Source organism: Corvus cornix, chromosome 17 (genome assembly GCF_000738735.6).
Source record: "Corvus cornix cornix isolate S_Up_H32 chromosome 17, ASM73873v5, whole genome shotgun sequence".
Lineage (NCBI taxonomy): Eukaryota > Metazoa > Chordata > Aves > Passeriformes > Corvidae > Corvus > Corvus cornix.
Genome location: NC_046346.1, coordinates 8,547,495 through 8,571,811, shown reverse-complemented (window position 1 = coordinate 8,571,811; position 24,317 = coordinate 8,547,495). Strand labels below are relative to the sequence as shown.

General features: G+C 48.4%; 1 protein-coding gene across 1 annotated transcript; it reads right to left on the bottom strand.

Annotated features, from left to right (window-relative positions):
- Nucleotides 1–990: 990 nt before the first annotated feature.
- On the bottom strand, nt 991–23,204 carry TNFSF8 (TNF superfamily member 8). The gene is made up of 4 exons (XM_010397966.4): nt 22,740–23,204; nt 16,137–16,182; nt 5,456–5,527; nt 991–4,861 (listed from the first exon to the last, which is right to left on the bottom strand). Exons 1-4 carry the CDS (start codon nt 22,932–22,934, stop codon nt 4,464–4,466), a joined length of 711 nt encoding a protein of 236 aa, XP_010396268.1. The 5' UTR covers nt 22,935–23,204; the 3' UTR covers nt 991–4,463.
- Nucleotides 23,205–24,317: the final 1,113 nt, after the last annotated feature.

Sequence of the window (24,317 nt, the reverse complement as noted above, 5' to 3'; positions counted from 1 at the left end):
TTCATAAATCATCCCTGGAAAGTGGCCATAAATTATCAATCCACACATTAAATGATCTTTTCTTTTTCTGGAACTGAGTGCGGCTTTTGAGCCTGAGGTGGCTGGACTGAGTAAAGACTCACTGAGCAGCTGAGCCTGGCTTTTCTGGGCAGCTATTTTGGGTGCTCTGACTCACCTGGAGCTTCCTGTTTCACATTGCCTCTAAGAAGGAATTAGAGAGCCTAAATTTAGAAGCTGTTGACATGAAGGGAAATGGAATGTCAGGACTGCGGGATATGGCAACTCAGGAAAAACAGATGGCTTCACTCTTGGTGTGCAGCATCCCTGATTGCAACAGAGCAGCGAGGCTGCTGCAATCCCAGGGAATGCTGAGCATGGAGAAGGCTCTGCCCCCATGGAAATGTCCAGCTCTGGGGTTTCACAATCCTCCCTCTCCTTGGAAGCACCTGAATTTCTCCTTGAGCCTGAATTTCAGACAGTGCCATGCTGTCCTTCTTGGGACGCCACCCTCCTCCATCCCAAATCTTCAAGCTCCTGGGGTCAGCAGTGAAAAGAAAAACTGGGAATTTAAAGTGTGGGGGATGGGGGCGGGGGGTTCCAGGTCTGACTGCAGAATGTGCTCTTCCAAAACATTTTTCCAAGACCCCATATCCTCACGTTCCTTGAAACTGAGCCAATTAAAACCATTAAAAGTGGAGGGTGGACGAGGTTTTGAGGTCACTATGTGCAGCTCCTGCTGCCTCAAGTGTTGCTCATCAGAATTTGCATTTATTTCAGTCATTCTCCCTCCAGAAGCTGCCTTTGCTCTGAGGTTTTCTCTTGCTGTTCGCACCAAACACAAGTTGTATCTTCTTTAGAGACCTGTTTGAAGGTCCCAAAAATAAAAGTTTCTTATTTATTTTGCTTTTTAGGTTGATTATTTGTGTTGAGTAGTCCCTTTCTTATGTCATCTTCAGGATAGGGTGCTGGAAACAGTGGAGCTGTTTTGAATTTTTTTATCTAGTAACATAAAGAATAATAATCATCATAATAATCATAATGTTAATTTGAGAACCTGAGCAATTAGCCAAGGATTTTGCAGACTGCTGCTTGCTCTCCTGAGGAATCTGGATGGATCAGAGCAGTGCAGAGTCAGGCAGTTGCTGCACAGGTCAGTGCCCTATTGATCCAAGTGGGATCTTTAAATAGGGACCTCTGTGCATTTTTAGGTTGCCAACAGCCCCTGGCTGGCCCTCAGCACAGGAAGGGATTTCTTTCTAAATGTCTGTGATGTTTTTCCCTTGTGCTGAGCAAAAAATGAAACAAACCCAGAAGTGAATGTGAAAGTCCCTCCGTGAATAATGAATCTGTGTCAGATAAGCCGTGGCCTAATTTTCAGAGCTGAGCTTTGAGGAGTTTGGGTTTGGGCCAATTTCATGGGAGGTGTCACTGAGTCTTGTGAAATCTGATTGTACCCGTGGTTTCAAAGCCTTCACAGCTCCAGCACAGCTCAGATCCAGCTCTGTGATCTCTGATATTAAACCTGATCAGATTTTGGGTTGCTGCCCCTGGGTGAGCTGGGATGGGAATGTGTTACATCAGCTTGACTGCTATTGAAGTCCCTGTTACAAATTTCCACAGCAATTAACAACAGACTGAATTAAGCCAATACTAGGCATTTTTTTTCCTATCAACCAAGATTATGGATAAATCCTATGGATGCCCCATGGCCAAGCAGATAGCAGATTAAGAGCACAGCTTTCTCAGTGTCTGGGAAGGGTCCAAACCCCTCTACAGAACAGAGCTATGGGATTGTTGCTGCTCCCTGGGTCTGGTGGAGTTGGCAATCACACACGGGCACAGAAAACCCCACATTTGCCACATCTGAGGACCAGGGGAGGAATTTTCACAATTTTTCCATGACTTCAGTGCTTTTAGGATCCCTCTCCTCTCCTGGGCTGAGCCCTGTGACGGGGAACCATAGCAAGGTGTGGTGCCCCAGGAGATGCTCCTGGGCAGAGCCAGGACTCTCCTGCTGCAAACAGGGCTGTTCCCCACAGGGAATTGCTCCTGATGCTGCTGGAATGACACATCCTCATGGGAAGGACCAGCCTGGATATTTTTTTAAGTGCAAGTTTGTTGTTGAAATGACCTGCTTCAAAAAAACTTAGGGGAAAAAAAAATAAAGAAGGAAAAGGGATGAAAGAATGAAGTGACTTGGAGTCTGCCTGGCTCGGGACCTTGCTTCAGCAAAAGCCATTTAACATTTTTGTAACTGGTGGAGAAATTGGCCCCTATTAATGGGCTCTCTTTCTGGCTATAATTTATTCTTATTCCTCAGAGGCAATGGGGTAGAGGCCAGATTTCTATACCCAGAGGTATTAAAAAGCCTGGGGCTGAGCAGCTTAGCACTGCTTTGTCAGGGTTTTCTCCATCTGGCAAAATAATAGAATAAAATCAGCCTGTGCAGGGAGAGCTGCTTTATGTTTTAAAGAATGCCCTTTCTCTTTCAGTTCAAAGCCTCAAGCGAGAGGAGGAATGGTGGGATGTGTGAGGAGATGCATCTTCTCACTCACTGACTGCTGCTATATTCAGGAGCTGTGATCCCTCACTGCCAGGCTTGCTTTAACTTCTCTGGAAGTTGGTTGTGCGTGTCAAAGTGGAGGCAAATATGAGTTAAAATCCCTGTTCAGAGACATGAGAGATTTATAGGGCCCAGAGGGGTGAGGAGATCCCAGAGGACGTGACAAAGTCATAGGCAGGGCCAGCTGACTCTTATAAAAATAAATTTCTCTTCGCTAAGGGAAAAAGGAAGAAAAGACAACTAAATCCATGTGTTTTGGGTTTTTCTTTTAGATTTAGTTTTCTTTTCTTTTTTGCTGAGTCATTAACAGCAGAAGGAATTTTTGTTGCATCGATGTTTATCCAAATAGAAAGTAGGTATCTCTAGCAGTGAATCATATCAGTTCCTCCTGACCTTTGGAAAGTGTCTGGTGTATTTTGAAGTCACTTGGTCGACGAGACAAAACCTCATTGATATGCACCATCAGTTTCTGGTCATGTAAAACAAGAAACAAATTACTGCTCTGAGGAATATTTGGAGCGTGAGCACACAAAAGGAGCTACATCAGTCACCAGCATCCACTGAGCTTGGGTGATAAACCACCGGACTTCTGCAGCCAGAAACTCAATCTATGACTAAATGTTTGCTGTGGAGAGTTTGCCAAGCTCCAGTCATAGAAAAATGTCAGTTGTGCAAGGGGAAAAACTCCAATAATGGTGAGAAAAGGCCTTGCTGGGATCCCAGAGATGAAGGGAAAAGGGGAAGGACTGAACTGGCACCAGCTTTGGGAACATCTCAATCCCTTCCCGCCCCACACTGTAAGAATGAAATTGCAAATAAATTCCTGGGTTATGACAGTTCATGGAAAAAGAGGGGCTGAGATTGCTCTTTTATCCTGCATTCTCTAAACATTCCAGGAATCAAAGAAGCTCAAATACCACCCATCCTCTGGCCTGCCCAAACATCTCAGCTCTCAGCTGAGGGCCAGTCTGAAACCATCTTTGGGAAAGTCTGGACTTTGGGGAAGTCTGGAGTCCTGGCTTTCCAAAAAGTGCTGGTGCTGGAGGAGGATTCTCAGCCAGTGTGGTCTGTGTCACACAGGGACCACCAAACTGGCAGGGCAGCACTCGAGGAAAATGCACCCTAATGAACTTTGCAATTTGCCAGATTCGCAACTCCGTTGCTGTTTTAATATTTAATATGAAAAGGTCTGGGAAGCCCAGGGGAGAACAGAGGCTGAGCACTCTGCTTAGACAAAGTCTCTGTCCCAAAGAGCTTTATATTTAAATAGAAAAGATGGATAAATAGTGACAAGGAAGACACTTGAAGGAAATGGCATAAAGTCCATAGCAGAATGCAGCACAGAAATATCCTGTAAATCCCGTATCTCCTATGTCCTGCCCCAGAGTTTCAGCTACCAGCCCGAGAGTCAATAATTTCATCATTACTACTCCAGAGTTGTCGTTGTGTGCCTGTGGTAAAGAAAAGCCTTGACTGCAAGCTTTGACTGTTGTTTTTTTGGAAAGACCAGGTTAAAACACTACTCTGTAAAACAGAGTTAAACAGATTTCCCCCTGTCCTGAGCGCAGGTGCTGCGCCAGCAGTTTGTGACCCTAAAAGTCTCCATATTGTAGATTCTTCCCATGATCTGGCTGTGTTTTAATCTGTGTTTGTTTCGAGGAGCCCTTGGTGGGTCTGTGAGTTTTGTGCTGGATACTCCAACAATCCCACCCGGAGCCAAGCCAGGGAACCTGGCAGCTGTGGCTCTTGCAGTGTTTTTTTCTGGGACACTCACAAAGTTCCTTGTTCACCCTAGGGATGAGGTAAGGTGGGAAATTTAAACCAAGGTGGTGCCTAGTGAAAGCAGGCTACTGGTGTTCAGAGGAAGAGCCTGGGCAGCAGCGGGAAGTCAGGGAGCTGCTCACATTCCATCGCTGTACCTCAAGACCCCGAGAACGTTTTCATTGGGAAGGGAAACGTCATTCAGGAATTCGGGGTGGTTCAGTGTTACTGATACTCGGTCCTCCACGTTCAGGTGCGTCAGGTGCAGCTGGAGCAAGGTCTTAAAAGTCTTGTCTTGGCACGTGTCTGAGGCGCACAGCGTGGATAACGTCTGCCTGTCGACCCTGTCGTTCACCAGGAGCTCGATCTTGAGGTCAATGGGGCTCTTGGAGCAGTTGGGAAAGTGAAAGTTCAAGTGGCAAAAGATCAAGTAGAGGCCTTCTTTCATGATCACCAGCTCCTGGCTCTTGCACTGGATGGCCTCACAGACCCCCTTCTCCACCAGGCTCAGCTTGGAGCTGTTCACGGCGCTGGACACTGGGAAGCAAAGCAAAGGGGTGTTAACTCAGCTCCACTGACTGCAGTTCAGCCCTAGGAGACTTCCAGCAGTGCTCCCTGGTAAAAGGAGAGACCTGCTCAGTGGTTTCCTGCAGGAAACTCCAGGAGAACTACTGGTCAGACAGCTGGGAGCTCACACGTGGAAGTGGGGCACTAAAACTTCCAAGGATTTACCCAGTCCTCAGGAAACCCAGGACAGAAACACGTGAATGTTCACCTCCATTACTTCCCCACTTGGCATTTGAAGGGAATTCATGGAGATGTACATTAATGTTTTTCCATGTTCATGGGGATTGTACAGTTTGTGGAGATGTACATTCCTCTGTGGTGTGCAGAAGGTAAATCTTTTATTTCCTTTTATTTTTGTCAAGTTAAAAAGAAGTCTCTAGGATCAGATAGGGGTTTGCCAACTGCATTCCAGGAGAGCAAAGGAATTTTTTTCCAAGGAAATGCCCATTCAGCCAGAAAACCTATTTGCCACTTAACCTGGTGTGAACAACACGAGCAGCTCTTCAGACAGCTCTGAAATCTCCTTTTCCCAGCTCTTTCCCCCACCCTGGACTCCCCACTGACCTCTCATGTAGGCAGCAGCTCCTTTGTCTGGGACACGCTGTAGGATCCTCAAATAGTCTTCAAAGGTGTTCCCTGAAGAGAGCAACAGATGAACTCAGATTAACAGATTAACTCATTGCTCCTGAGCATTTTTTTTTCTTTTTTTTTTTTTGGTACTGTAAAATGCAGTCAGCACTTGGTACCCCACTTCCAGCATGTAGCAGCTGGTTCTTACTCCTTGGCTGAGAATATCTGATCTGCCCAGGGAATTCAGAGCAGTGTCACTCAACCGGTAAATCTATAACAACCTAAAGCTCTGGCAGATTGCAGCTCTCAGCCAAGCAAACTTAAATTCCTTACCCTGCTTCTTAAAAACAGGGGTGATGGTTTTAATTTAAAAGAGGGTGCGTTTGGAATAGATAAAAGGAGGAATTACAGTGAGGGTGGGGAGGCTCCTGCATCCCTGGAAGTGTCCAAGGCCAGGTTGGATGGGGTTTGGAGCAGCCTGGGACAGTGGAAGGTGCCCCTGCCCATGGCAGGGGTGGCACTGGATGGGCTTTAAGGCCCCTTCCAACCTAAACCATTCTGGGACTCTCTGATTCTATGAAACAGAAATTATGTGCAGGTAAGATTAATTTAACCAAGTTATTTTTGTGGTGCAATTACAGAAAGCTTTTAAACATTTAAATAGAACTTACTTCTGAAAATGGCTCTTTGGGTGCTTTTGGAATGTTGCTCTGTTCCCTCACAGTTTAAATGTGGATTTCGCTGGGACTTTAGGTTGTTCATATGATCCCAGAGTGGTTTGGGCTGGAAGGGACCTTAAAGCTCATCCAGTGCCACCCCTGCCATGGGCAGGGACACCTCCCACTGTCCCAGGCTGCTCCAAGCCCCAATGTCCAGCCTGGCCTTGGGCACTGCCAGGGATCCAGGGGCAGCCACAGCTGCTCTGGGCACCAGGGACCCCAAAGCTTCTGCTGGAGGGGCTGAGCCTGCCCTGCTCCTGCCCCCGCTCCCCCCGCACATCCCAGGGCAGCCGAGGTCCCGGGAATGCCCCAAATCCAAAGCGCCGAGTCGGGGAAGTGCTGGGGCTGCCCCGGCACAGCCGCGCGGGGACGGCTCCATCCCACGGGAACTGCTGCATCCCTCGGGAACCGCTGCATCCCTCGGGAACTGCTGCATCATGTGACGCGGGGATTGTTCCCTCCCACAGTCTCGGGGACGGCTCCATCCCACGGGACGAGAGATCTGTTCCCTCCCACGGGATGCGGGAACTGCTGCATCCCACGCGACGCTGGGACGGCTCCATCTCACGGGATGCGGAGACTGTTCCCTCCCACTGCCTCGGGGACTGCTCCATTCCACGGCCACAGGAATTGCTCCATCCCACGGCCGCGGGGACGGCTCCATCCCACGGCCGTGCCCGGCACTGCAGGCGGCCGCACCGCACCGAGGAGCCACGATCCATCCCCGGCATTCCTGCACCGCATCCCGGCACCGCATCCCGGTGTCCCATCCCCTGCATCCCTGCACCGCACGCCTCTGATCCAGTTCCTGCATCCCAGACCCTGCGCTCCCCACTTCTCCCCCTTGCATTTCACCTCCTTTTCATCCACTTTCCCGCCTTCCATCCCCTCTGTGTAAGTTTTTCCTCCTCTCACCATACTGGATGTTCAGCTAATGGCACTGACTATCCATCCCTGGCAGTGTCCAAGGCCAGGCTGGACGGGGCTTGGAGCAACCTGGCATAGTGGAACGTGTTCCTGCCCATGGCTGAGGGTTGGAACAAGATGGTCTTTAAGGCCCCTTCCAACCCAAACCAGTCTGGGATTCATTCCCTGATTCTGTGACTATTCCTCCTTTATTCTGCATAGCCCAGAGTCGGTGCTGCCCCCTGAGCCCACAGGGAACAGACACACAGACAAGATATGGATTCAGGAAAGCAGTGCATATCCCAGTGCTGCAACTGACAGGTGAAGGGTTATTTCTCCTTGCATTTGCTCACCTTTACCTCTCCTGGCCCTGCTGTGGCTGTGGAAGTGCACAGGAGCTCAGATGGCAAATTGGGAATTTTTCTGTGTTTCCTTGCACAGCTGAACACCAAGAATAAAGCAGGAAGGGGTTTCAGTAAAACTTTATCAAATTATACTCCCTCTCCCAGGGTACACAAAACTCTGAAGTTTTCCTGTGCCTCAGTTTATAAAACTGATATCAGAATCCCCGACCCTACAGGGGTCTCTGAAGGACCAACTAATGCATAAAACTAAATCCTACTAAAACTTGACCTCGGATGTTGTGTGTCATGATCCTCACATGTCCCACTCTGCTCTGGGCTGGAGTGGCCTCACCTTGAGTCCTGGGGGCAGTTTTGAGAGTCACAATATAAGAAAGACCTAAAGCTGTGAGGGAGTGCCCAGAGGAGGGACACGGGGATGGGGAAGGGTCTGGAGGGGCCCGTGAGGAGCAGCTGAGGGCACTGGGATTGTTCAGCTGGAGCAGACTGAGGGCAGAGCTCCCCGGGGGCTGCAGCTCCTCCCGAGGGGCAGCTCCGATCTCTGCTCCTGGGCCAGGGACAGCACCCAGGGAGCGGCTGGAGCTGGGCCAGGGCAGGCTCAGGCTGAGAGCAGGGAAAGGTTCTTCCCCCAGAGGCTGCTGGGCACTGCCCAGGCTCCCCAGGGAATGGGCACGGCCCCGAGGCTGCCAGAGCTCCAGGAGCGTTTGGACAGCGCTGCCAGGGATGCCCAGGGTGGGGCTGTTGGGGGGTCTGTGCAGGGCCAGGAGCTGCACTGGATGATCCTGGTGGGTCCCATCCAACTCATCATATCCTGTGATTCCATGATTCTAACAAGAACTCTAAATGCAGAGTGGGATAAGGATCTTAAGTTTCCTAAGATTCCTGAAACTGAGGTCATGATAAGAGATTCAAATCTCCAGACTATTGCTGTATCTACATGGCCTGATTTCTAAGGGGGTCTTAATAAGGAGGATGGATAAATCAGGGAGAAGCTGGTCCCCCACCCAAATTCCCCTGGCTGGAGGGGGTTGCTGTGGTGTGTATTGCACCTTTTGCACTCTCTGTTGGAGACAGAGGCTGTGGATATCTTGAAAAAAATTGTAATATTTCTCTGATTTCAGTAGTTTAAAGGCTTTTGGAGAGAGCAGGAGCTCACTGCTCTCCAAGAATGAGTAAGTCATGTACCGAAGTCCCTTCACCATTCTGGAAATCCCCGAAGAAAAACCAAAGCCTGCTTTCCTGGTGTTAGTCATGTCAATACAGTGCTCTAGTGAGGGCACAGGCACTGCAGAGATGCGGAGATACGGCACAGAATGGGCAAAAACCCTTCAGGCTTATTTCAGCTAAAGCTGTTATGGTGATAACGAGTGTCTGGTAACACAATCAGCACCCTGAGCCTGCTCACACTCCGAGTGTCCTGCAGGAAAGAAGAGGTTATCTACAGAAATTCTGTGGCTTTGAAGGGGTTTACTCTCCAAAGGCTGAAAATCCCCTGCTGCACAAGCAGCCTTTGGAGGCCGCAGCCCTGCAAGCCCTGCCAAGCCAGCCAAGTGCTGAGCCTGCCCAGAACCAGCCCAGAGCTGCCCCAACCTGGCCAGGCCTGTGCGGCTCAGGGTGTTCATGGCATCTCTAAAGATCTCCCCTCGCTGACCAGCCTGCACTTTGCATTTCCAGAGCTGTACTTAACATTTATAGGTGTCAGCAAGTTTGATGTGCCTGCGTTTAAACCATTTACTGGGTGACATCAGCTGCATTACTCAGAAGGCAAATTACGGAAAAAAAATTGTTTTACAGAGACAGCTCTGGTTCTCTCTCTGCTGAGGCAGCTGGTAACTGTTTTCCACTTTTATTTCTCAAGTTAATTCTTCTATCTGGAACGTTTCGGCTCAAGCCAAGAGAGGCTGAAATTACCAGAGCTTCAGGACTGATCGATGGATGTGCTTGCATCACCTAATTGGCTTTGCACGAGTCACGGTGTAAATCAGAGGTAATCCCTCTGCAATCAGTGGGATTAGATGAGCTTAAAAACACTGCGAGCAGGACGAAAGACAAAGCTACACTTGGGGCTAAGGACCAAGGAGGGTTTCAGTGCATGTTGTGAGGCACAGGCACTGCAGATCTTCTGCTTCAAGGAAAGCTGCTGATGAGGGACGGGTCTCAGTGGGAAGATATCAGGATAACTTATTTTTGTCTTTTTGACCCCTTTTACTGTAGGATGGGCATCCAGAGGGTGCAGCCCCGAGGAAAAGAGCCTGACTTTTTCCAGGAGCTTCATGGAGCTTTTCCCCACTAAGCCAAAGGGGCTGGGAAATGGGACTGGGAAATGAGGCTGTGAAATGGACCTCAGAGAAGCTGCAACTTCACTGAGCCCCCAGGATTTCCCCCTGAGGTGCAAAACAAACCACTGAGTTTCTCTCAGAGCATCAAAACACAACAGCACCTTGTCCAGCCAGGAGGAAGCCAAGGGCTCAGGGACACGAGGACACAAGGGCAGCTGCCAGACAGGTCCAGGAGGATGTGACTGTGCCGGGGAAAGTTCTCTGTGCCAGCTGCCTCAGTTTCCCCAGCTCTGAGGTGGGTCTGACAGAAGCACCAACAAAGGGCACTGAAACCACGAGCTGAAAGTGGCTTTGTCAGCATGGAAGGTGGTGCTACCCAGACATGGAAAGCCCCTCAAGTGGGTCTCCTGAGGCTTGTCCTGGTCCCAACCATCCCTTGGTGACATTTCACTGCCGTGGGGATGGCATCACCCCTGGCTGGGGGCTGAGTGTGGGCAGGCACAGCAGCAGGGAAAAACCCTGAATTATTTTATGAAATAAAGAAGTAAAAGCAGGCAATAAACTGGGGAGCTTTTGATTCCTCTGTAGCCTCCCTGGATTTAAGTGCTCATGGAATTAGGCAAGGTGATGTCACACCTCTCTGTCAGCAAGCCAGAGTTAGCAGAATTTACCTGATTTTATTTCACAGCAGCCACTCCCTGAAGTGCCTGTAGCTAATTTTAACTCTCTCCTGCCAGTTCAGTGCCCTGCAAACAGCAGCCAAAGGACTGGCCCAGCCTTGTCATGCTGTGACAAGTGGCAGCTGGGTGACATCCCCTCCTGAGCTCCGTGACAGAGCTGGGCTCAGGGGCAGAGCTCTGGGCTCTGCTGGTGGCTGTGCCTGTCACACACACACTGAGAGCCTTCAGTGCTCAAGAGCCCAGGACTGCTACTCCGGTCTGAAGGCAACTGAACTCAGCTGCCAACTTCACCTCCTCCCAAAGCCATAAATTAAAGCAATATCCATTTTTTCCCCACCAAATTTAGGAAGAACCTCTTCTGAATTCCTCACTGCACACCTGAGTACTGCGAAACCTGCGGAGTTTTAGGTCAAAACTCTTCAAATCTCGGCTTGCTTGTCAGTGTAGCATAGGGCACATAATGGCATCAGCTACTCATATATATATGTGTGTGTGTGTATGTGTGTACATATTTATATTTATATCTATATCTATATCTATATCTTTATATTATTTCTATTTCTATTTCCATTTCTATTTCTATTTCTTTATAGGTATATTTATATTTATATCTAGATCTAGATCTAGATCTATATCTTTATATTATTTCTATTTCTATTTCTATATAGGTATATTTATATTTACATTTATATTTATATCTATATCTATATCTATATCTATATCTATATCTATATTTAAATTAGTTCTATTTCTATTTCTGTATATGTATATGTATATTGACACATATTTATATCTATATCTGTATCTATATTTATATTTAAATTAGTTCTATTTCTTTTTATGTATTTATATTTATATTGTTATTGTTATTGTATATTATATATATTTATGTATATTTATATATACAAATGTGTGTATATAATTTTTAATATATTAAAAAATACACATATTTTTATATATATTTATTTCTAGATCGTGTTTTAAGTACTGGAGAGAGGGCAGATCCAACATTCAGCATTCTCAGCAATACCCATCACCTCATCCACAATGACCTAAGCCTCCAGCCCCTGCTGTGACTCAGTGGATGTGCGTGGTGCATTTCCCCCGGATGCTGGCCTGGAGGAGGCCTCCGCACACTTTCTAGCATTTGCAAGCCCAGGCTTGCCCAAATTTTTCAAACTGAGAAACACAACTCCTCTGCCCTGGCCCCCCAGGGCAGACAGACCTCGGGCAGGGTCGCATTTATGCACAGAGACAGCGCCCCGGGCTGAGGCTGAGACGGAAAAACCTTTATGGTCAAAGAGTGAAATATCCATTTCTGGGGAACCCATTGCCGTGAGATCGGGGTCTGACAGCCTGCAACGTCATCACAGCATCACTGAGGTTGGAAAAGCCCTCCAAGGCCGTCAAATCCAAGCTGTGCCCGGTCCCCACCTTGTCCCCAGCCCAGAGCACTGAGTGCCACCTTGGCCTTCCTTGGGCACTTCCAGGGATGGGGACTCCAAACCTCCCCAGGCAGCCCCTTCCAATGTTTAATCACCCTTTCCATGCAGAAATTCCTGCTGGTGTCCACCCTGAGCCTCTCCTGGCCCAGCCTGAGGCCGTTCCCTCTCCTCCTGTCCCTGTTCCCTGCGAGCAGAGCCCGACCCCCCCGGCTGCCCCCTCCTGTCAGGGACTTGTGCAGAGCCACAAGGTCCCCCCTGAGCCTCCTTTGCTCCAGGCTGAGCCCCTTTCCCAGCTCCCTCAGCCTCTCCTCATAATGTTGGGACAATTCCTTGCTGGAAGAGATCAGATTTAGTTGCAGAAGGCTGAACTGCCCTCTGAGATATTGCTGCAAATCTGAAAAGGCTTCTTGGCTTATTGGCTCCAGCCTGATTTCCTCTACAGTAGCAAGTTTGTGACTGTCACCTGTATTATATTAATTTCTCAGAATCAGATTTTTTTTGGGAATGTATTTCCCATTGGAACTGAGAGTGGGACGCTGGATTTCTTTTCCTGGTCTGTCCAGTGCCAGAGAAAAACACCAATAAATAATGTGTGTGTGTGTTCATTTGTATAAGGTTTTTTTCCTTTTGTAAATGAGAAGAGATTTTGATACCGAATCTTTGCAGTTCAAATAACAAGAAAAGCCCAGGATTGCACAGTTCCCAGGGAAATGAGGCTCGGAGAGGCCAGCAAGGAGATGATGAGGGCTGCACCTTTCCAGAGTCTGCAGTCATCAATTTGTCTGTGAGTTCATTTTCCCTCTAAAAAATGAACATAGCAATACCCCTCAGATCCACACGAACACTTGATTTGTAATTTGTGAAATGGGGATGAGTTTCTGCAGAGAAACGCTTCCATGGAAAGAACATTTCACAAACATTTAGCTCGTGATGGATTGAATTCCTTCCCCTGTTGCTCAGGTACTGCACTGACAGTGGCCCGGAGGGTTTGAGGAGACTCATCCCATTTTTCACGCAAACATTTAACGAGCTGACATTGCATCACTCTCAGCCTGAGCCTGTGGATTCCTGCAGCCCATCCATTGGGGTCTGACAGCTGAGTCAGGGCTGGAAACCTCCCAGAAATCTGCTTTAGTGCCCGCTGGTGTTTAGCTAACAATAGAACATAATCTCATTGGAGATTTCAATTACATCACTGCACTTTCCTGCTTTAATAAGACACCATTAATTCAGTGTTGTGGCTGGGTCTGGGCTGCTGCCCATGGGCATCTCAGCGAAGTCTCTGCCCAAGTGACCTCAGCTGGGCCCAGCACAGATTTGTTGTGTCACAGGATCATGGAATGGTTTTGACTGGGAGGGACCTTAAAGCTCATCCATGGGCAGGGACACCTTGCACTATCCCAGGTTGCTCCAAGCCCCATCCAGCCTGGCCTTGGACACTTCCAGGGATGGGGCTGTGTCCCCATGGGGCATCTCTGCGATGTTGGCACTGGCACAGGGCTGGAGCCAGGCTCAGCTGCCAGCTGGGCAATGCTGGTTTTTTGCTCCCTTGCCCGTTTTGACAATGCTGGAGCCCTGGTTCATGGGTACAAAAGCCCAATTTCCATCTGGGCTGCCTGGGAGGCAGAATGGATCCAAATCTAAATCCACACCAATGCCAGCCCCACCAGAGTCCCCTTCCTGAATGTTTCTCCTGCTCCTGTCTCCGGGTGGCACCTTGCAGCACTTGCCACAAGTCCCTGCTTGGTTGCCAGCAGGCAGCAGCTGACAGAGCTCCCTGGGAAGGGCCCTCAGTAATTTACCCACTGGATATATAAATTAATTAATTAATTAGCACTGCTTTACGCATTTTAAGACGAAAATAAAGGACCCTGAGCATATTTGAATGCTCTGTTACCCTCCAATACAGACTGATGGGTGCTGAGGGGTGGGCTGGGACAGTATTTAAATCCACTAAAAGCAGCTTTCAGCAGCTCTTCCTGATGTGGCATCTCACCATCAGCCCCCCTTTTGTCCTTCACTAACGACATCATCTCAGATTTAGCAGCAGAATTCAGAAATTCAGAGCAAGAGGATGCCTGGGGTTGATATGGACCCAAAGACAAAAAAGTTCTGGCTGATGGAACAGCATCCTGGCCATTCCTGGAGAGAGCACAGTGCTCCTTCTTGGCACCTGCCAGCTGCAGGTGAGGGGAAAAAACAATTGGCACAGGTTGCTTGAACTGAAATAAAATCATATATACATATATATATAAAGAAAAATGTAAGATTTATATATAGTTATATGTGGTATATATGTGTGTATATATCTATGATTTTCTTTCATACAAATATAAATATAACTGCAAATATACATGTAAATGTAAATATAAATATACATATAAATATATAAAAATAGAAATATACATGTCAATATGCAAAAATTATAAATATAAACAATAGAAATAATAGAAATAATATACCTATAAATATATAAAATATAAACAATATAAACAATATAAACAATATATATAGAAAATTATATAAACAATATAAACAATATAAATAATATAATATAAACAATATAATATAAATAATATAAATAATATATATAATATAAATAATATAAATAATATAAATAATATAAATATAAATGGACTTTTGGACTAGTGACATCTCTCTCCCTGCCCTGGGAATGCCCCTACCCCTTGTGCTTTGCTTTGAAAAGCGCTGACCTACAGATACAACCTCTGTGGCTCCTCCTCTGTGGATCAGAAGGCTCCACACCTTCAGATCCTGCACATTTCTGAGCCTCCTCAGATATGAAATAAAGCACAGAAAGACTTGAGAAAGGCTTAAGAAGATGTAAAGGCATGCTTAGGTTGATAGAAAGGAAGCAGTGTGTGTGTTTAGGGTGCCCTAGGGGGAGCCTAAGGGGAAAAGAAAATTCCTCCAGGTTACAGGAATTTTAAAACATAAAAAATGGTGTTCAGGCAAGATGTGAAGCTCTCAGGAAGGATACAGAGACACGCAGGGATTGCTTTGGGAACTGTGGGCTGTGGAACAAGCCAGGTATGGGAGAGTCACAGATTCAAAAGTTACCCAAAATGGAGTAAATGGTGCCCAAACGCTGCAAAAAGGCAGCTGCAGAAAAGATGATTTGGGGATTGGGACTGTCCAGACCTTGGGCTCCTGTTACTCAGAATTCTGGAATCACAGAATATCCCGAGCAGGAAGGGACCACCAGGATCATCCAGTGCAGCCCCAGCCCTGCACAGACCCCCCAACAGCCCCACCCTGGGCATCCCTGGCAGCGCTGTCCAAACGCTCCTGGAGCTCTGGCAGCCTCGGGGCCGTGCCCATTCCCTGGGCAGCCTGGGCAGTGCCCAGCACCCTCTGGGGGAAGAACCTTTCCCTGCTCTCAGCCTGGGCCTGCCCTGGCCCAGCTCCAGCCGCTCCCTGGGTGCTGTCCCTGGCCCAGGAGCAGAGATCGGAGCTGCCCCTCGGGAGGAGCTGCAGCCCCCGGGGAGCTCTGCCCTCAGTCTGCTCCAGCTGAACAATCCCAGTTTCCTCCACTCCCATTCTGCCCCACTTCCAGATGAACACGGCTTCATTTCCCCGTCTGTGGTGGGAGGCAATGGCACCTCCTGCCCTCTGGGCCTGGGTATGAACTTGCATTTGCAAGGAATCAAATATTGGTGCCGAGAGCCATGTGAGGCACTGCCAGTGACATAAACAGCGCTCCTGATTTGTGCTGAGGAAAAGCCGAATCTTGGTAAATTGTCTCTGTTAGATTTTCCTGTTTTAGGATCCCTGTGCTCGCACTCTGCCTGTTTCAATTCCTTGCTCTGTGCCTTTTGCTGCTGTTCTCCCCTTGTCCCTTCTCGACCCATCCATTCCCTTCTCCCTTTTCCCCACAAACCAGGAGTTGTTTTGGAATACGTGGAGCCCATTTTCACCCCTGCCTCGTGAAGACGAGGACTTTCCACGCATTTGCAAGAGCCGGCACTTAAAATAAGACCTTAAAATCAGAGTGATGTTCCCATCTCCTGGCAAAAAGCTCTTCTGAACAGGCACCCCAGGGCACATTCAGAAATATTTGTTATTTCCTCAGCCGTGCATGGGCTCCTGAATAATTTGAAAGCTTTTTGCTTATTTTCATTTTTTTTCCCCACTGCTTTGGCTCTTCACCAAGAGGAGTCTTTATGGGAAATGTTAAGATGTGCACAATTGGCTTATTTGTGACCCTGGGCAACATTTGCATTACAGATGTGACAAATTGCATGGATTGTTTAGGGGTCTTACCTGTCCTGATGGGTTTTTTGATGCCCTCCACAGCAGGATCATCTGGCTGGAAGAGAACAGAGAGAAGAGAGGGATTATTCTGGGAACGGGGAATATCCATTCCACATGCAACCCTGCTTTAAAAGTGGATCTGAAATGTTTCCCTTTTCAGAACATTTCTGACACAGCCAGATTCTCTCAGTGCAGTAAGAATTTGTGTGGGTTCTGTTGGGGCTGTTTCAGAAGGACAAGTCCTAAAACTCCCAGTCTGTGGCTTGCAAAGCTTGGAGAGAGTAGGACAGAGTGGGACTGGACAACCTGGAGAGCCAAGTGCCCAGGAAAGAGCATTGAAGTTGTAGAGCTGAGGTCTGAGCAGGACAGTGATGTCCTGCCTCACCTCTCCTCCTACTTCTTGCTGAGATGTAAAGCCAAGGGTGGAAATGGCACAGGAAATTGTCCTCAATCAGCATGACATGAGAAATTCCCAGAAAACCAGCTCTGGGAGTGAAGTGCAGCCGGATTCCTCTGATGACACCTTCCTGTCACCCAAACACACAACCCTGAGGCACTGGCAGCTCATAAATGTCCAGCAATGCCCTCAAGGAGCAAAATGTTCTCCCAACAGCTGAGGAAAGCACTCGGAGTTCCTCACTGTGTGTCCCATCCGTTCACTCTCACACTGGGTGACCCCACAGGGGTTTCAGTGTCAGGGAGTGAGTTTGGCTCAGGCTGGGCTGAACCAGCTCCTTTTACCTGGTACAAATTACCCAGGCTAATTGTGCAGGCTAATCAGGCCAGGCCCAGCTTAGCACACTGGAAGGGATCCATGAGGATCATTAAGTCCTTCTCCCTGCTCCTCACTTACCTAAAATTAAACCACAGGACTAAAAACCTCTTCCAGCTGCTCCTTGAGCCCTGTCAGACTCAGTGCCCTGAGCACTTCCCTGGGGAGCCTGTTCAGTGACCCAGTGGGATGTCCAGGAAGGAGAAATTTGGGAAGCTCTACCAGCTTTAACATCTGATATCTCCTGGGAGAAATGAGGCACTCCTTTGCTGGGGAACAGCTTCGTCCATAGTGGTGTTACAGCATAAACCCCTCATTTCTGTGTGTGACGTGGATAGATGGGTGGTGTGGGGAGAAGGAAGGTGGTTGGGCAGTGAGGGAAGCCGTGTTGGGTCTGTTTGTCATAATTCATATTCTAGTCTTAAATGTTTAGGAAGGTTTTTAATTCGATTTTGGCTTCATGTGGCCTTGTTTTGAACAACAGTGAAGTGTGGAGCTGCATCTGCTCCCAGCAGTTCCCCTCTGGTCTGATGCCAGGTGCTGTGTCCTGCAGAGGTGGCAGAGCTGCTCCCAGCTGGACTGGGCAGTGACAGATTAATGGTTGGACTCATGGATCTCTGGGTTCTTTCCCAATTTAAATGATTCTCTGATTCTCGGGGAATTTGGAGATCTGTAAGTTGTTCCTTTTCTCTCCCCACAGCTGTGCAAGGCAGGCAGAGTCACCTGTTGAGCCAATATTTCTCCAGGTGACATTCCTGAGCTGGGCAGGAAGGTGCTGGGCAGCAGCAGAACAGGAACCCAGAGATGTCATTTTTAAAAATAGATATTTCCCAGCTTTTTGTCCCTGACTTGACATCCTCCCTTGGGAACTCTCATGGATCTCACCAGATGTAAAACTGAGAAGGGTTTGGGCTGAAAACACTGCCAGGGATCTCTGCCAGGACCTCTCAGCCCCTGCATTGCCCCGTGCCCTGGGCTGCCCCTCTCACACACTCAGGGCACGGGGAAGCGTTGCTGTTCGATGTGATATCGAAACATTCCTGCTCTCTGTGGAGAATTCAAGATATTTTAGGTGACAGTAAAAGGATGCTCTGCCCCCAGTGAGATTACACTCCATGAAATCAGGCAGCCAGGGAGCCTTGCTGATGACCCAGAGCCTGCTCTGCACTCAGGGCATAAAAACAAAATTAAAATGGACTAAAGGCATTGTGTTCTCACCTGGGAGGGCTCCCAGTGAGTCAAACCAGCACACACCAATGCAATTTATTTTAGTGACAACTGAGTAGGTACTGAAACAAACCTTTACAACTTCCTTTGAAATATTACTGGTGTTATTTCTTTCTTTTCCAGCAGCAAGAATATTGCATGTAATGCTGTCACTTGGAATGCAAGGAGGCACACATGAGGAACCCAAACAGATGAAATTCCACAGTGCCAGCTCAGAGAGAATTCAAGACGACGAATTTCACCCTGTCTGGAGTGATCTGGGGGCTCATGATGAAGGAGCTCAGTCTTTACTCAGCAAGCAGAATAATTTGAGTTTGCTTTATTAGAGAGAATGATAATCAGGTGCCAGTAAAAATGATTTATTTCTTCTTTCCCTTAATTGTTTTACAAGAAATTTTCGCAAGCTGAGACAGAATAAAGGGTCATTCTAAATTCCTGTGTCACAACAGTGAATATTCATTGAACCAGACACCTCTGACCACTGTGAGGGTGGGCAGGCCCTGGCACAGGGTGCCCAGAGCAGCTGTGGCTGCCCCTGGATCCCTGGCAGTGTCCAAGGCCAGGCTGGACAGGGCTTGGAGCAGCCTGGGACAGTGGGAGGTGTCCCTGCCCATGGCAGGGGGTGGGAATGGGATGAGTTTTAAGGTCCTTTCAAACCCAAGCCAGGCTGGGATACTGTGAAGTCTTCATCTATCTCTAGAAAGTCCAAGAAAATCCCCCCAAACCACAGTCCCCATAACGGGCCTGGGCTCAAGAGTGCATCCACGTGGCAGCTCCGTGGGGAAGAGCTCTTTGGTCCTCTCAAAGGAAATTATTCAATTTAAAAAGGAACCTCAAGGCTCTCCCGTGCTCCTGCTCAGCCTCAAACCATCCTGATGTCAGCAGGAATTTCCCCATGGAAAGGGTGCTCAGGCCTTGGCAGGGGCTGCCCAGGGAGGTTTGGAGTGCCCATCCCTGGAGGTGCCCAAGGAAGGCCTGGAGGTGGCACTCAGGGCTCTGGGCTGGGGACAAGGAGGGGATCAGGCACAGCTTGGTCTCGATGGCCTTGGAGGGCTTTTCCAGCCTCAATGACCCTGGGATTTACTTTAGGACCTGACTCTGGCTGGGGAGGAAGGAAGGTGGGGGCAAATGTTGAAGCTGGACATGAAAACTCCAGAAAACAGAGCACTGCCCCCACAGCTCATCTGATAACGAGCCTGACAGGAGACACAGCCCTGGGTGAAAATCAGTTTCTCCTGTGCTGACCAAAGGTATTAAAGAGGCACCTCCAGACAGCAGGTGGCTGTCACTGCCCAGAACACCCACAGCAAGAGCTGGGCCAGTGCAGTTTCCTCTAAAATGCCTCAGTGGGTTTCCTGTAGTGCTCAACGAGTGGGAAATCTGCTTTTAGGGGAAATTTCAGTATTTTAATTTTTTTTTTTAATTTTATTTTATTTTTCTTTCTGTCAAGGTTGCCACCAGAGGGGGCCAACAGGTCCCTATTGGGGCACCTGGAGCCACAATGAGTTTTAAGGAGCCATAAAACCCCAATAAATCATGCAGGATCGTGCTGGTTGCTGTAGGAGTGACTCACAAATCTACTGCTAAAGGTTTTTAACAGCCTTGAAGAGCAGAGCAGCAAACAGAAAAACCTGCTCTGACCTTTAGTATTTGCCACATTGGTGATAAAAAGGTTTTCCCATACAATTTAGAGGTTCAATATGTGAAGGCTACAAAATCCAGAGCAGTGATGGACTAACCCAGATCAGGGATTCTGGACATTCACACAGAATTTGTTAACGGGAGGCTCAGGTGTCTGATGAACCTTCCTGTACAGCACCAGACTTGTGAAGGTCTGTGTGCCTTAAAATGACATTTTCCAGCCCTTCCTGTCCCATTCCTTGTCACTGGTTTCACGGCTCTCTCTCTCTATACACCTAAATATCTGTAGAGATGTGTATTTGTACATGTATCCAGCAGCAGAGGATGCAGCAGGCAGAAGGGCAGAGGGTTTAACACACTTAGTGTTAAGAAGAAAAATGATGGCTCCAGACAACCTTACAGGGACTAATCTCATTCCAGAGGAAAACAAAGTCACTTGTAAAAGACTGGCAATGGCCTGAAGCCAGGTGGTTCTGCAGATGAGAGCTGAAGAAATGAACTGACTTCAGCACTGCAAAGAGTTCCAAAAAACCAGAGTTTAGCTCCAAAAATGACCCTTGCCAGATGTGGCACTGATGTGCTGTGCTACCCTTCTTGAAAACAAGGCGTAAAGGAAATTTCTTGGGGTGCTGGAAAGTGGGGAGGTGTGATAATGTCTATTAGAGGTACTGTAGGATTCAGAGAAGCAGCTTTGAATCATAGTTGCCTTTTTCATTTAGCCTTTCATGTCGTGTTTCCCTCCTTTGGAGCACCCAGGTTGTGGGTGTTGCAAGTGCCTGGTTTCTGCAGATTTTGATTTTTCTTTTCCAGTCTGTCTTCCTTCGTCTTAAATTAGGCAATTATGAATTGGTCAAAAGGCAGACAAGCATCCTGTGCCTGTGATGGGGGCAGGGACAGTGCGATCCTGCCACCACAAGCCTCCTCTGAATGCTGTGGCACCCAAGGGTCCAACCCCTGCATTGTCCCTGTGACCCTCAAACACCCCTTGGGCAGAGGGAAATAAAAGCTTCTCTCTCAGCTCAGCAGAAGGAGGGTGCGGAGTGGCCCCTGAACTCAGGGACCACTCACACAATCCAGCTGATAACATCTGGAGGGGAAACCTGATTGTCCCAAGGGGATGATCACACAAAATGTTGCTCCTTTTGTCACAGGTATAAAGAAAATAATGAAGTCAGCTGGTGAGGCTCTGATCCCTACAGCAACTCAGGGTCCACAGGGCTCCAAGGATTCCCCAGCCCCTCAGGTCCTGGCAGCTGCTGCAGTCAAGGCTGGAGATGCTCAGCCCAGCCACAGCCGTGATTCCCAAAAGGTTCTGTGCCCAGCCTTGCTCGGACAGTGCAGCCAAGAGCTGAGGTGTTTTGGGAGCAGGCCTGGAGCTCCCCACAGAACCTGTCCCACAGAACCAACACTTCTTTTCTGCTCTGGGAATTCAGGACCTTCTGAACTCCCTGAGAGCAAACCATGATTTATGTTTTTACTGCCAAATTCTCCTCAGAGCATAAAATTGCTGCTTGGTTTTATTTGTTCCTAACACCCCTCAGCTTCTTACTCCCTCCTTCAGCCAAGTTCATTTTCAAAGCAGCTGCAATGGTGTCGTTACTCTTTTAAGTCAAAACCTTGCCTCTTTCAGTAATCTTGTTCCTCTGGCAACTCCTATAACTGCTTTATCCTGATGGAGAGGTGATTTAATGCTCACTTCCATGATAACTACAAATGAAAGCCTCATTATACAGCAAAGCTGTGGCAAGTCTGTAATTACCCAGACTGTTCTTTTAAAGATCTCCCTTGATATCCCACTATTTCTCACTTATAAACCCCATGTCTCATGGCAAGTGTCCTCGAAGTGCTTCTCTTCTGGGAGAACACTGATTACAGGTAAATGATTCCTCTCTTGAAGGAGGATCAGTCAAGCCTTCCTGGTTTAATTTCTGGCTAATGTTTGTACGTGGGCACACAAATTGCACAGGGTAAATTTAGCAGGAGAAAATATTGAGTCAAAGGATCATGTTTTTTTTTCCATAGCAGTTCCCCCAGCAGCCCCGTGCTGGAGCTTTCCCTCTATGAATTAAGGTACCTTGGCACTTTGGTTTTTGCAATAAGATTCCACAGCCTATGGGACTTCTACTCTGGCATTGTACCTTGGTAAAGTTAATGGCAATGCCCTTACAAGGTCAGAAATTCACTTTTTATCCTCACAGCCATCTGTATCTCTGCTCTGGCTGTCACTGGTTCCCCATCAACCCCAGCTCCATCCAAGAGCAATCTTTTATTTTAAGAACTTAAAAATGCCTGTAAGCAGAGGGAAAAGTTGTTTTTGTGTGACTTTGTGTCGCTCACATCCTTTCTACAGCTCTGGTTGTGCATTAAAGATCACACCCAAGGCAGGACTGAGGGGACAGGGGACAGGAGGGAGTTCCTTGGCCCCCAGCACTGCTCTGGGCGCTTCAGGACAGCTCTGCCTCACCACAGCAGCAGCAGCACCACAGGGTGTCACACAGAGCTGTGGCATGTCTCCTGCTGGAGCCCATTACTATTTCAGAGGAGCAGAGCAGACCAAACCATCTCAAACTGTGGCTGTCTCAAAAAAGCAACAGGAGACACACATCAAACTAGGCAGGACAGAGGCTGCTTGGCACCTTGGATCAGGAGCTTTCTCTTTCCATTTACAGAGTAGGAATTGTGTGCAAAGAATAAATGCTGTCTGTGGAGAAAGGTCTTCTTTTTCTTAAGTTCTTTACCATGTGTTTCATCTTTTGCCCAAATTTATGTGTGTGCATTTATAACAGAGGTAGGAACTGTTCTTCAGGACGGAAAAGGAAAGGAAAAAGGAAAGGAAATAGGAAAAAAGAAAGGAGAGGAGAGGAGAGGAGAGGAGAGGAGAGGAGAGGAGAGGAGAGGAGAGGAAAAAGAAAAGAAAAGAAAAGAAAAGAAAAAAGAAAAGAAAATAGAAAGTCAATGAATCAATCTCTTACCGTCCTCTGGACGACCAGGACCATGATGGTGGCCAAGGCAAAGACAAGCAACACACCCAGCGTGGCGATGATGAAATATAAACAGACTTTGTTAGTGGCCCCAAGCCTCCTGGGAACTGTGTCTTCATTCACATTCATGGCTGATTCATGCGAGTCCTTCACCTGAGAAAGTGTTTGCTCCTGTGCCTGGCACATTCTTATATAGCTCTCGAGGCACTGCTCTGGGTCTCCCCTCGATTGGGTTCAAGTTGCAGCCCATCTCTGCTCCTGGCAGGATTTTCCCCCTTCATCCTGGCTCATGTGATCTGGAAAAAAAACTTCATCACTTGCTCTACGAAGAAAGAGGGCCCCGGGGGCGTGAGGCAGGACGCAGCTGTGAGCAGGGGAAGGAGCTTCATGTTCTTGCTCAGGGATTTCTCCGCCGAGGTCCGTGCGCTGCAGCCGAGCTTTCCGATGTCAGAAGGTGAACAGACACCGCGATCCCCCGCCCCAGGCCCCCGCCCCGCCGCCGGCTCTCTGTGAAATGGGCAGATATGCAAATTCTCTTTCATTTTATACTCAGTGCAGCTACACTCGGGCTCAGGGAGTCTCCCCGAGCTCTGCCTTCCTGCTGTGCACTGGAACCTCTCCTGCCTCCCGACAGGGAGCGACCTGCAGAGCTCTGTGCCCACAGGTGACCTTTGGTGTGCCCTGCGGTGCCCCAAGCACGGCGTCCCCAGGCAGGTGAGGGAGGGAGGGAGGAGATGGTTCTGCTCTGCCCTGCACTGGTGCAGCCCCACCTCGAGCCCTGGGAGCAGTTTTGGGCACCTCAGCAGGAGAAGGACATCAGACTCTGAGGGTGCGTCCAGGGGAGGTGAAAAAGGCACCAAGGCAGGACTTGTGAGGAGCACCTGAGGTCACTTGGTTTGTTCAGGCTGGAGAAGAGAAGGTTGAGGAGGGGACCTCATGGCCATCCACACCTTCCTCACTGCAGGCAGCAGGGCAGGAGCTGCTGATCCCCTCTCTGGTGACCAGGACAGGAGGAAAGGGAATGGAGCTGCACCAGCGGAAGTTCAGACTGGACATTAGGGAAAGGCTTCCCTGAGAGGGTGGTTGATCACTGGAATAGGCTCCCCACAGCACTAACCCTCTCCAAGGGTCAAGGAGCATCTGGAGGATCCTCTTGGTTGTATGTTTTCACGCTGGGCACTCCTGGGAGGAGCAGGGAGTTGAACTCGATCCTTATGGATCCCTTCCAACTCCAGACAGTCTATGATTACTTTTCTCTGTGGAGTTCTGGAGATATTTGGGTGAGATTTTCATTGAAGAATTTCATAGAAATGTGTCAGAAATACATTTCCGATGCAGGGTGCAAAGTTCCAGGCACAAAGAAAGCGGTGACACCAAAGTAGCTGAAAGCAGAGGTTGGGATGTGCCCACAGAGGGTGTCTGTAATCCCAGGTTTATCTGCAGTCAGGGAATTCCTGCTCACTTCTATCCTGGCCTGGCCTGGGACTGTCACCCTGGCTTTGCACAGAGCTCAGGTGAGATTTGTTTATCTGGAAACATTCCTACTCTATTCCAGTGTTAAAGGACCAC

Bases quoted from the DNA above. Each gene is read 5' to 3' on its own strand.
- TNFSF8 (XM_010397966.4), bottom strand. From the start codon at position 22,934: ATGTGCCAGGCACAGGAGCAAACACTTTCTCAGGTGAAGGACTCGCAT. The intron at 16,183-22,739 runs GTAAGAGATTGA...GTTCTCTTCCAG, and splicing joins TCCTGGTCGTCCAGAGGACG to CCAGATGATCCTGCTGTGGA. The intron at 4,862-5,455 runs GTCAGTGGGGAG...TTTGCTTCCCAG, and splicing joins AGCTGCTGCCTACATGAGAG to TGTCCAGCGCCGTGAACAGC.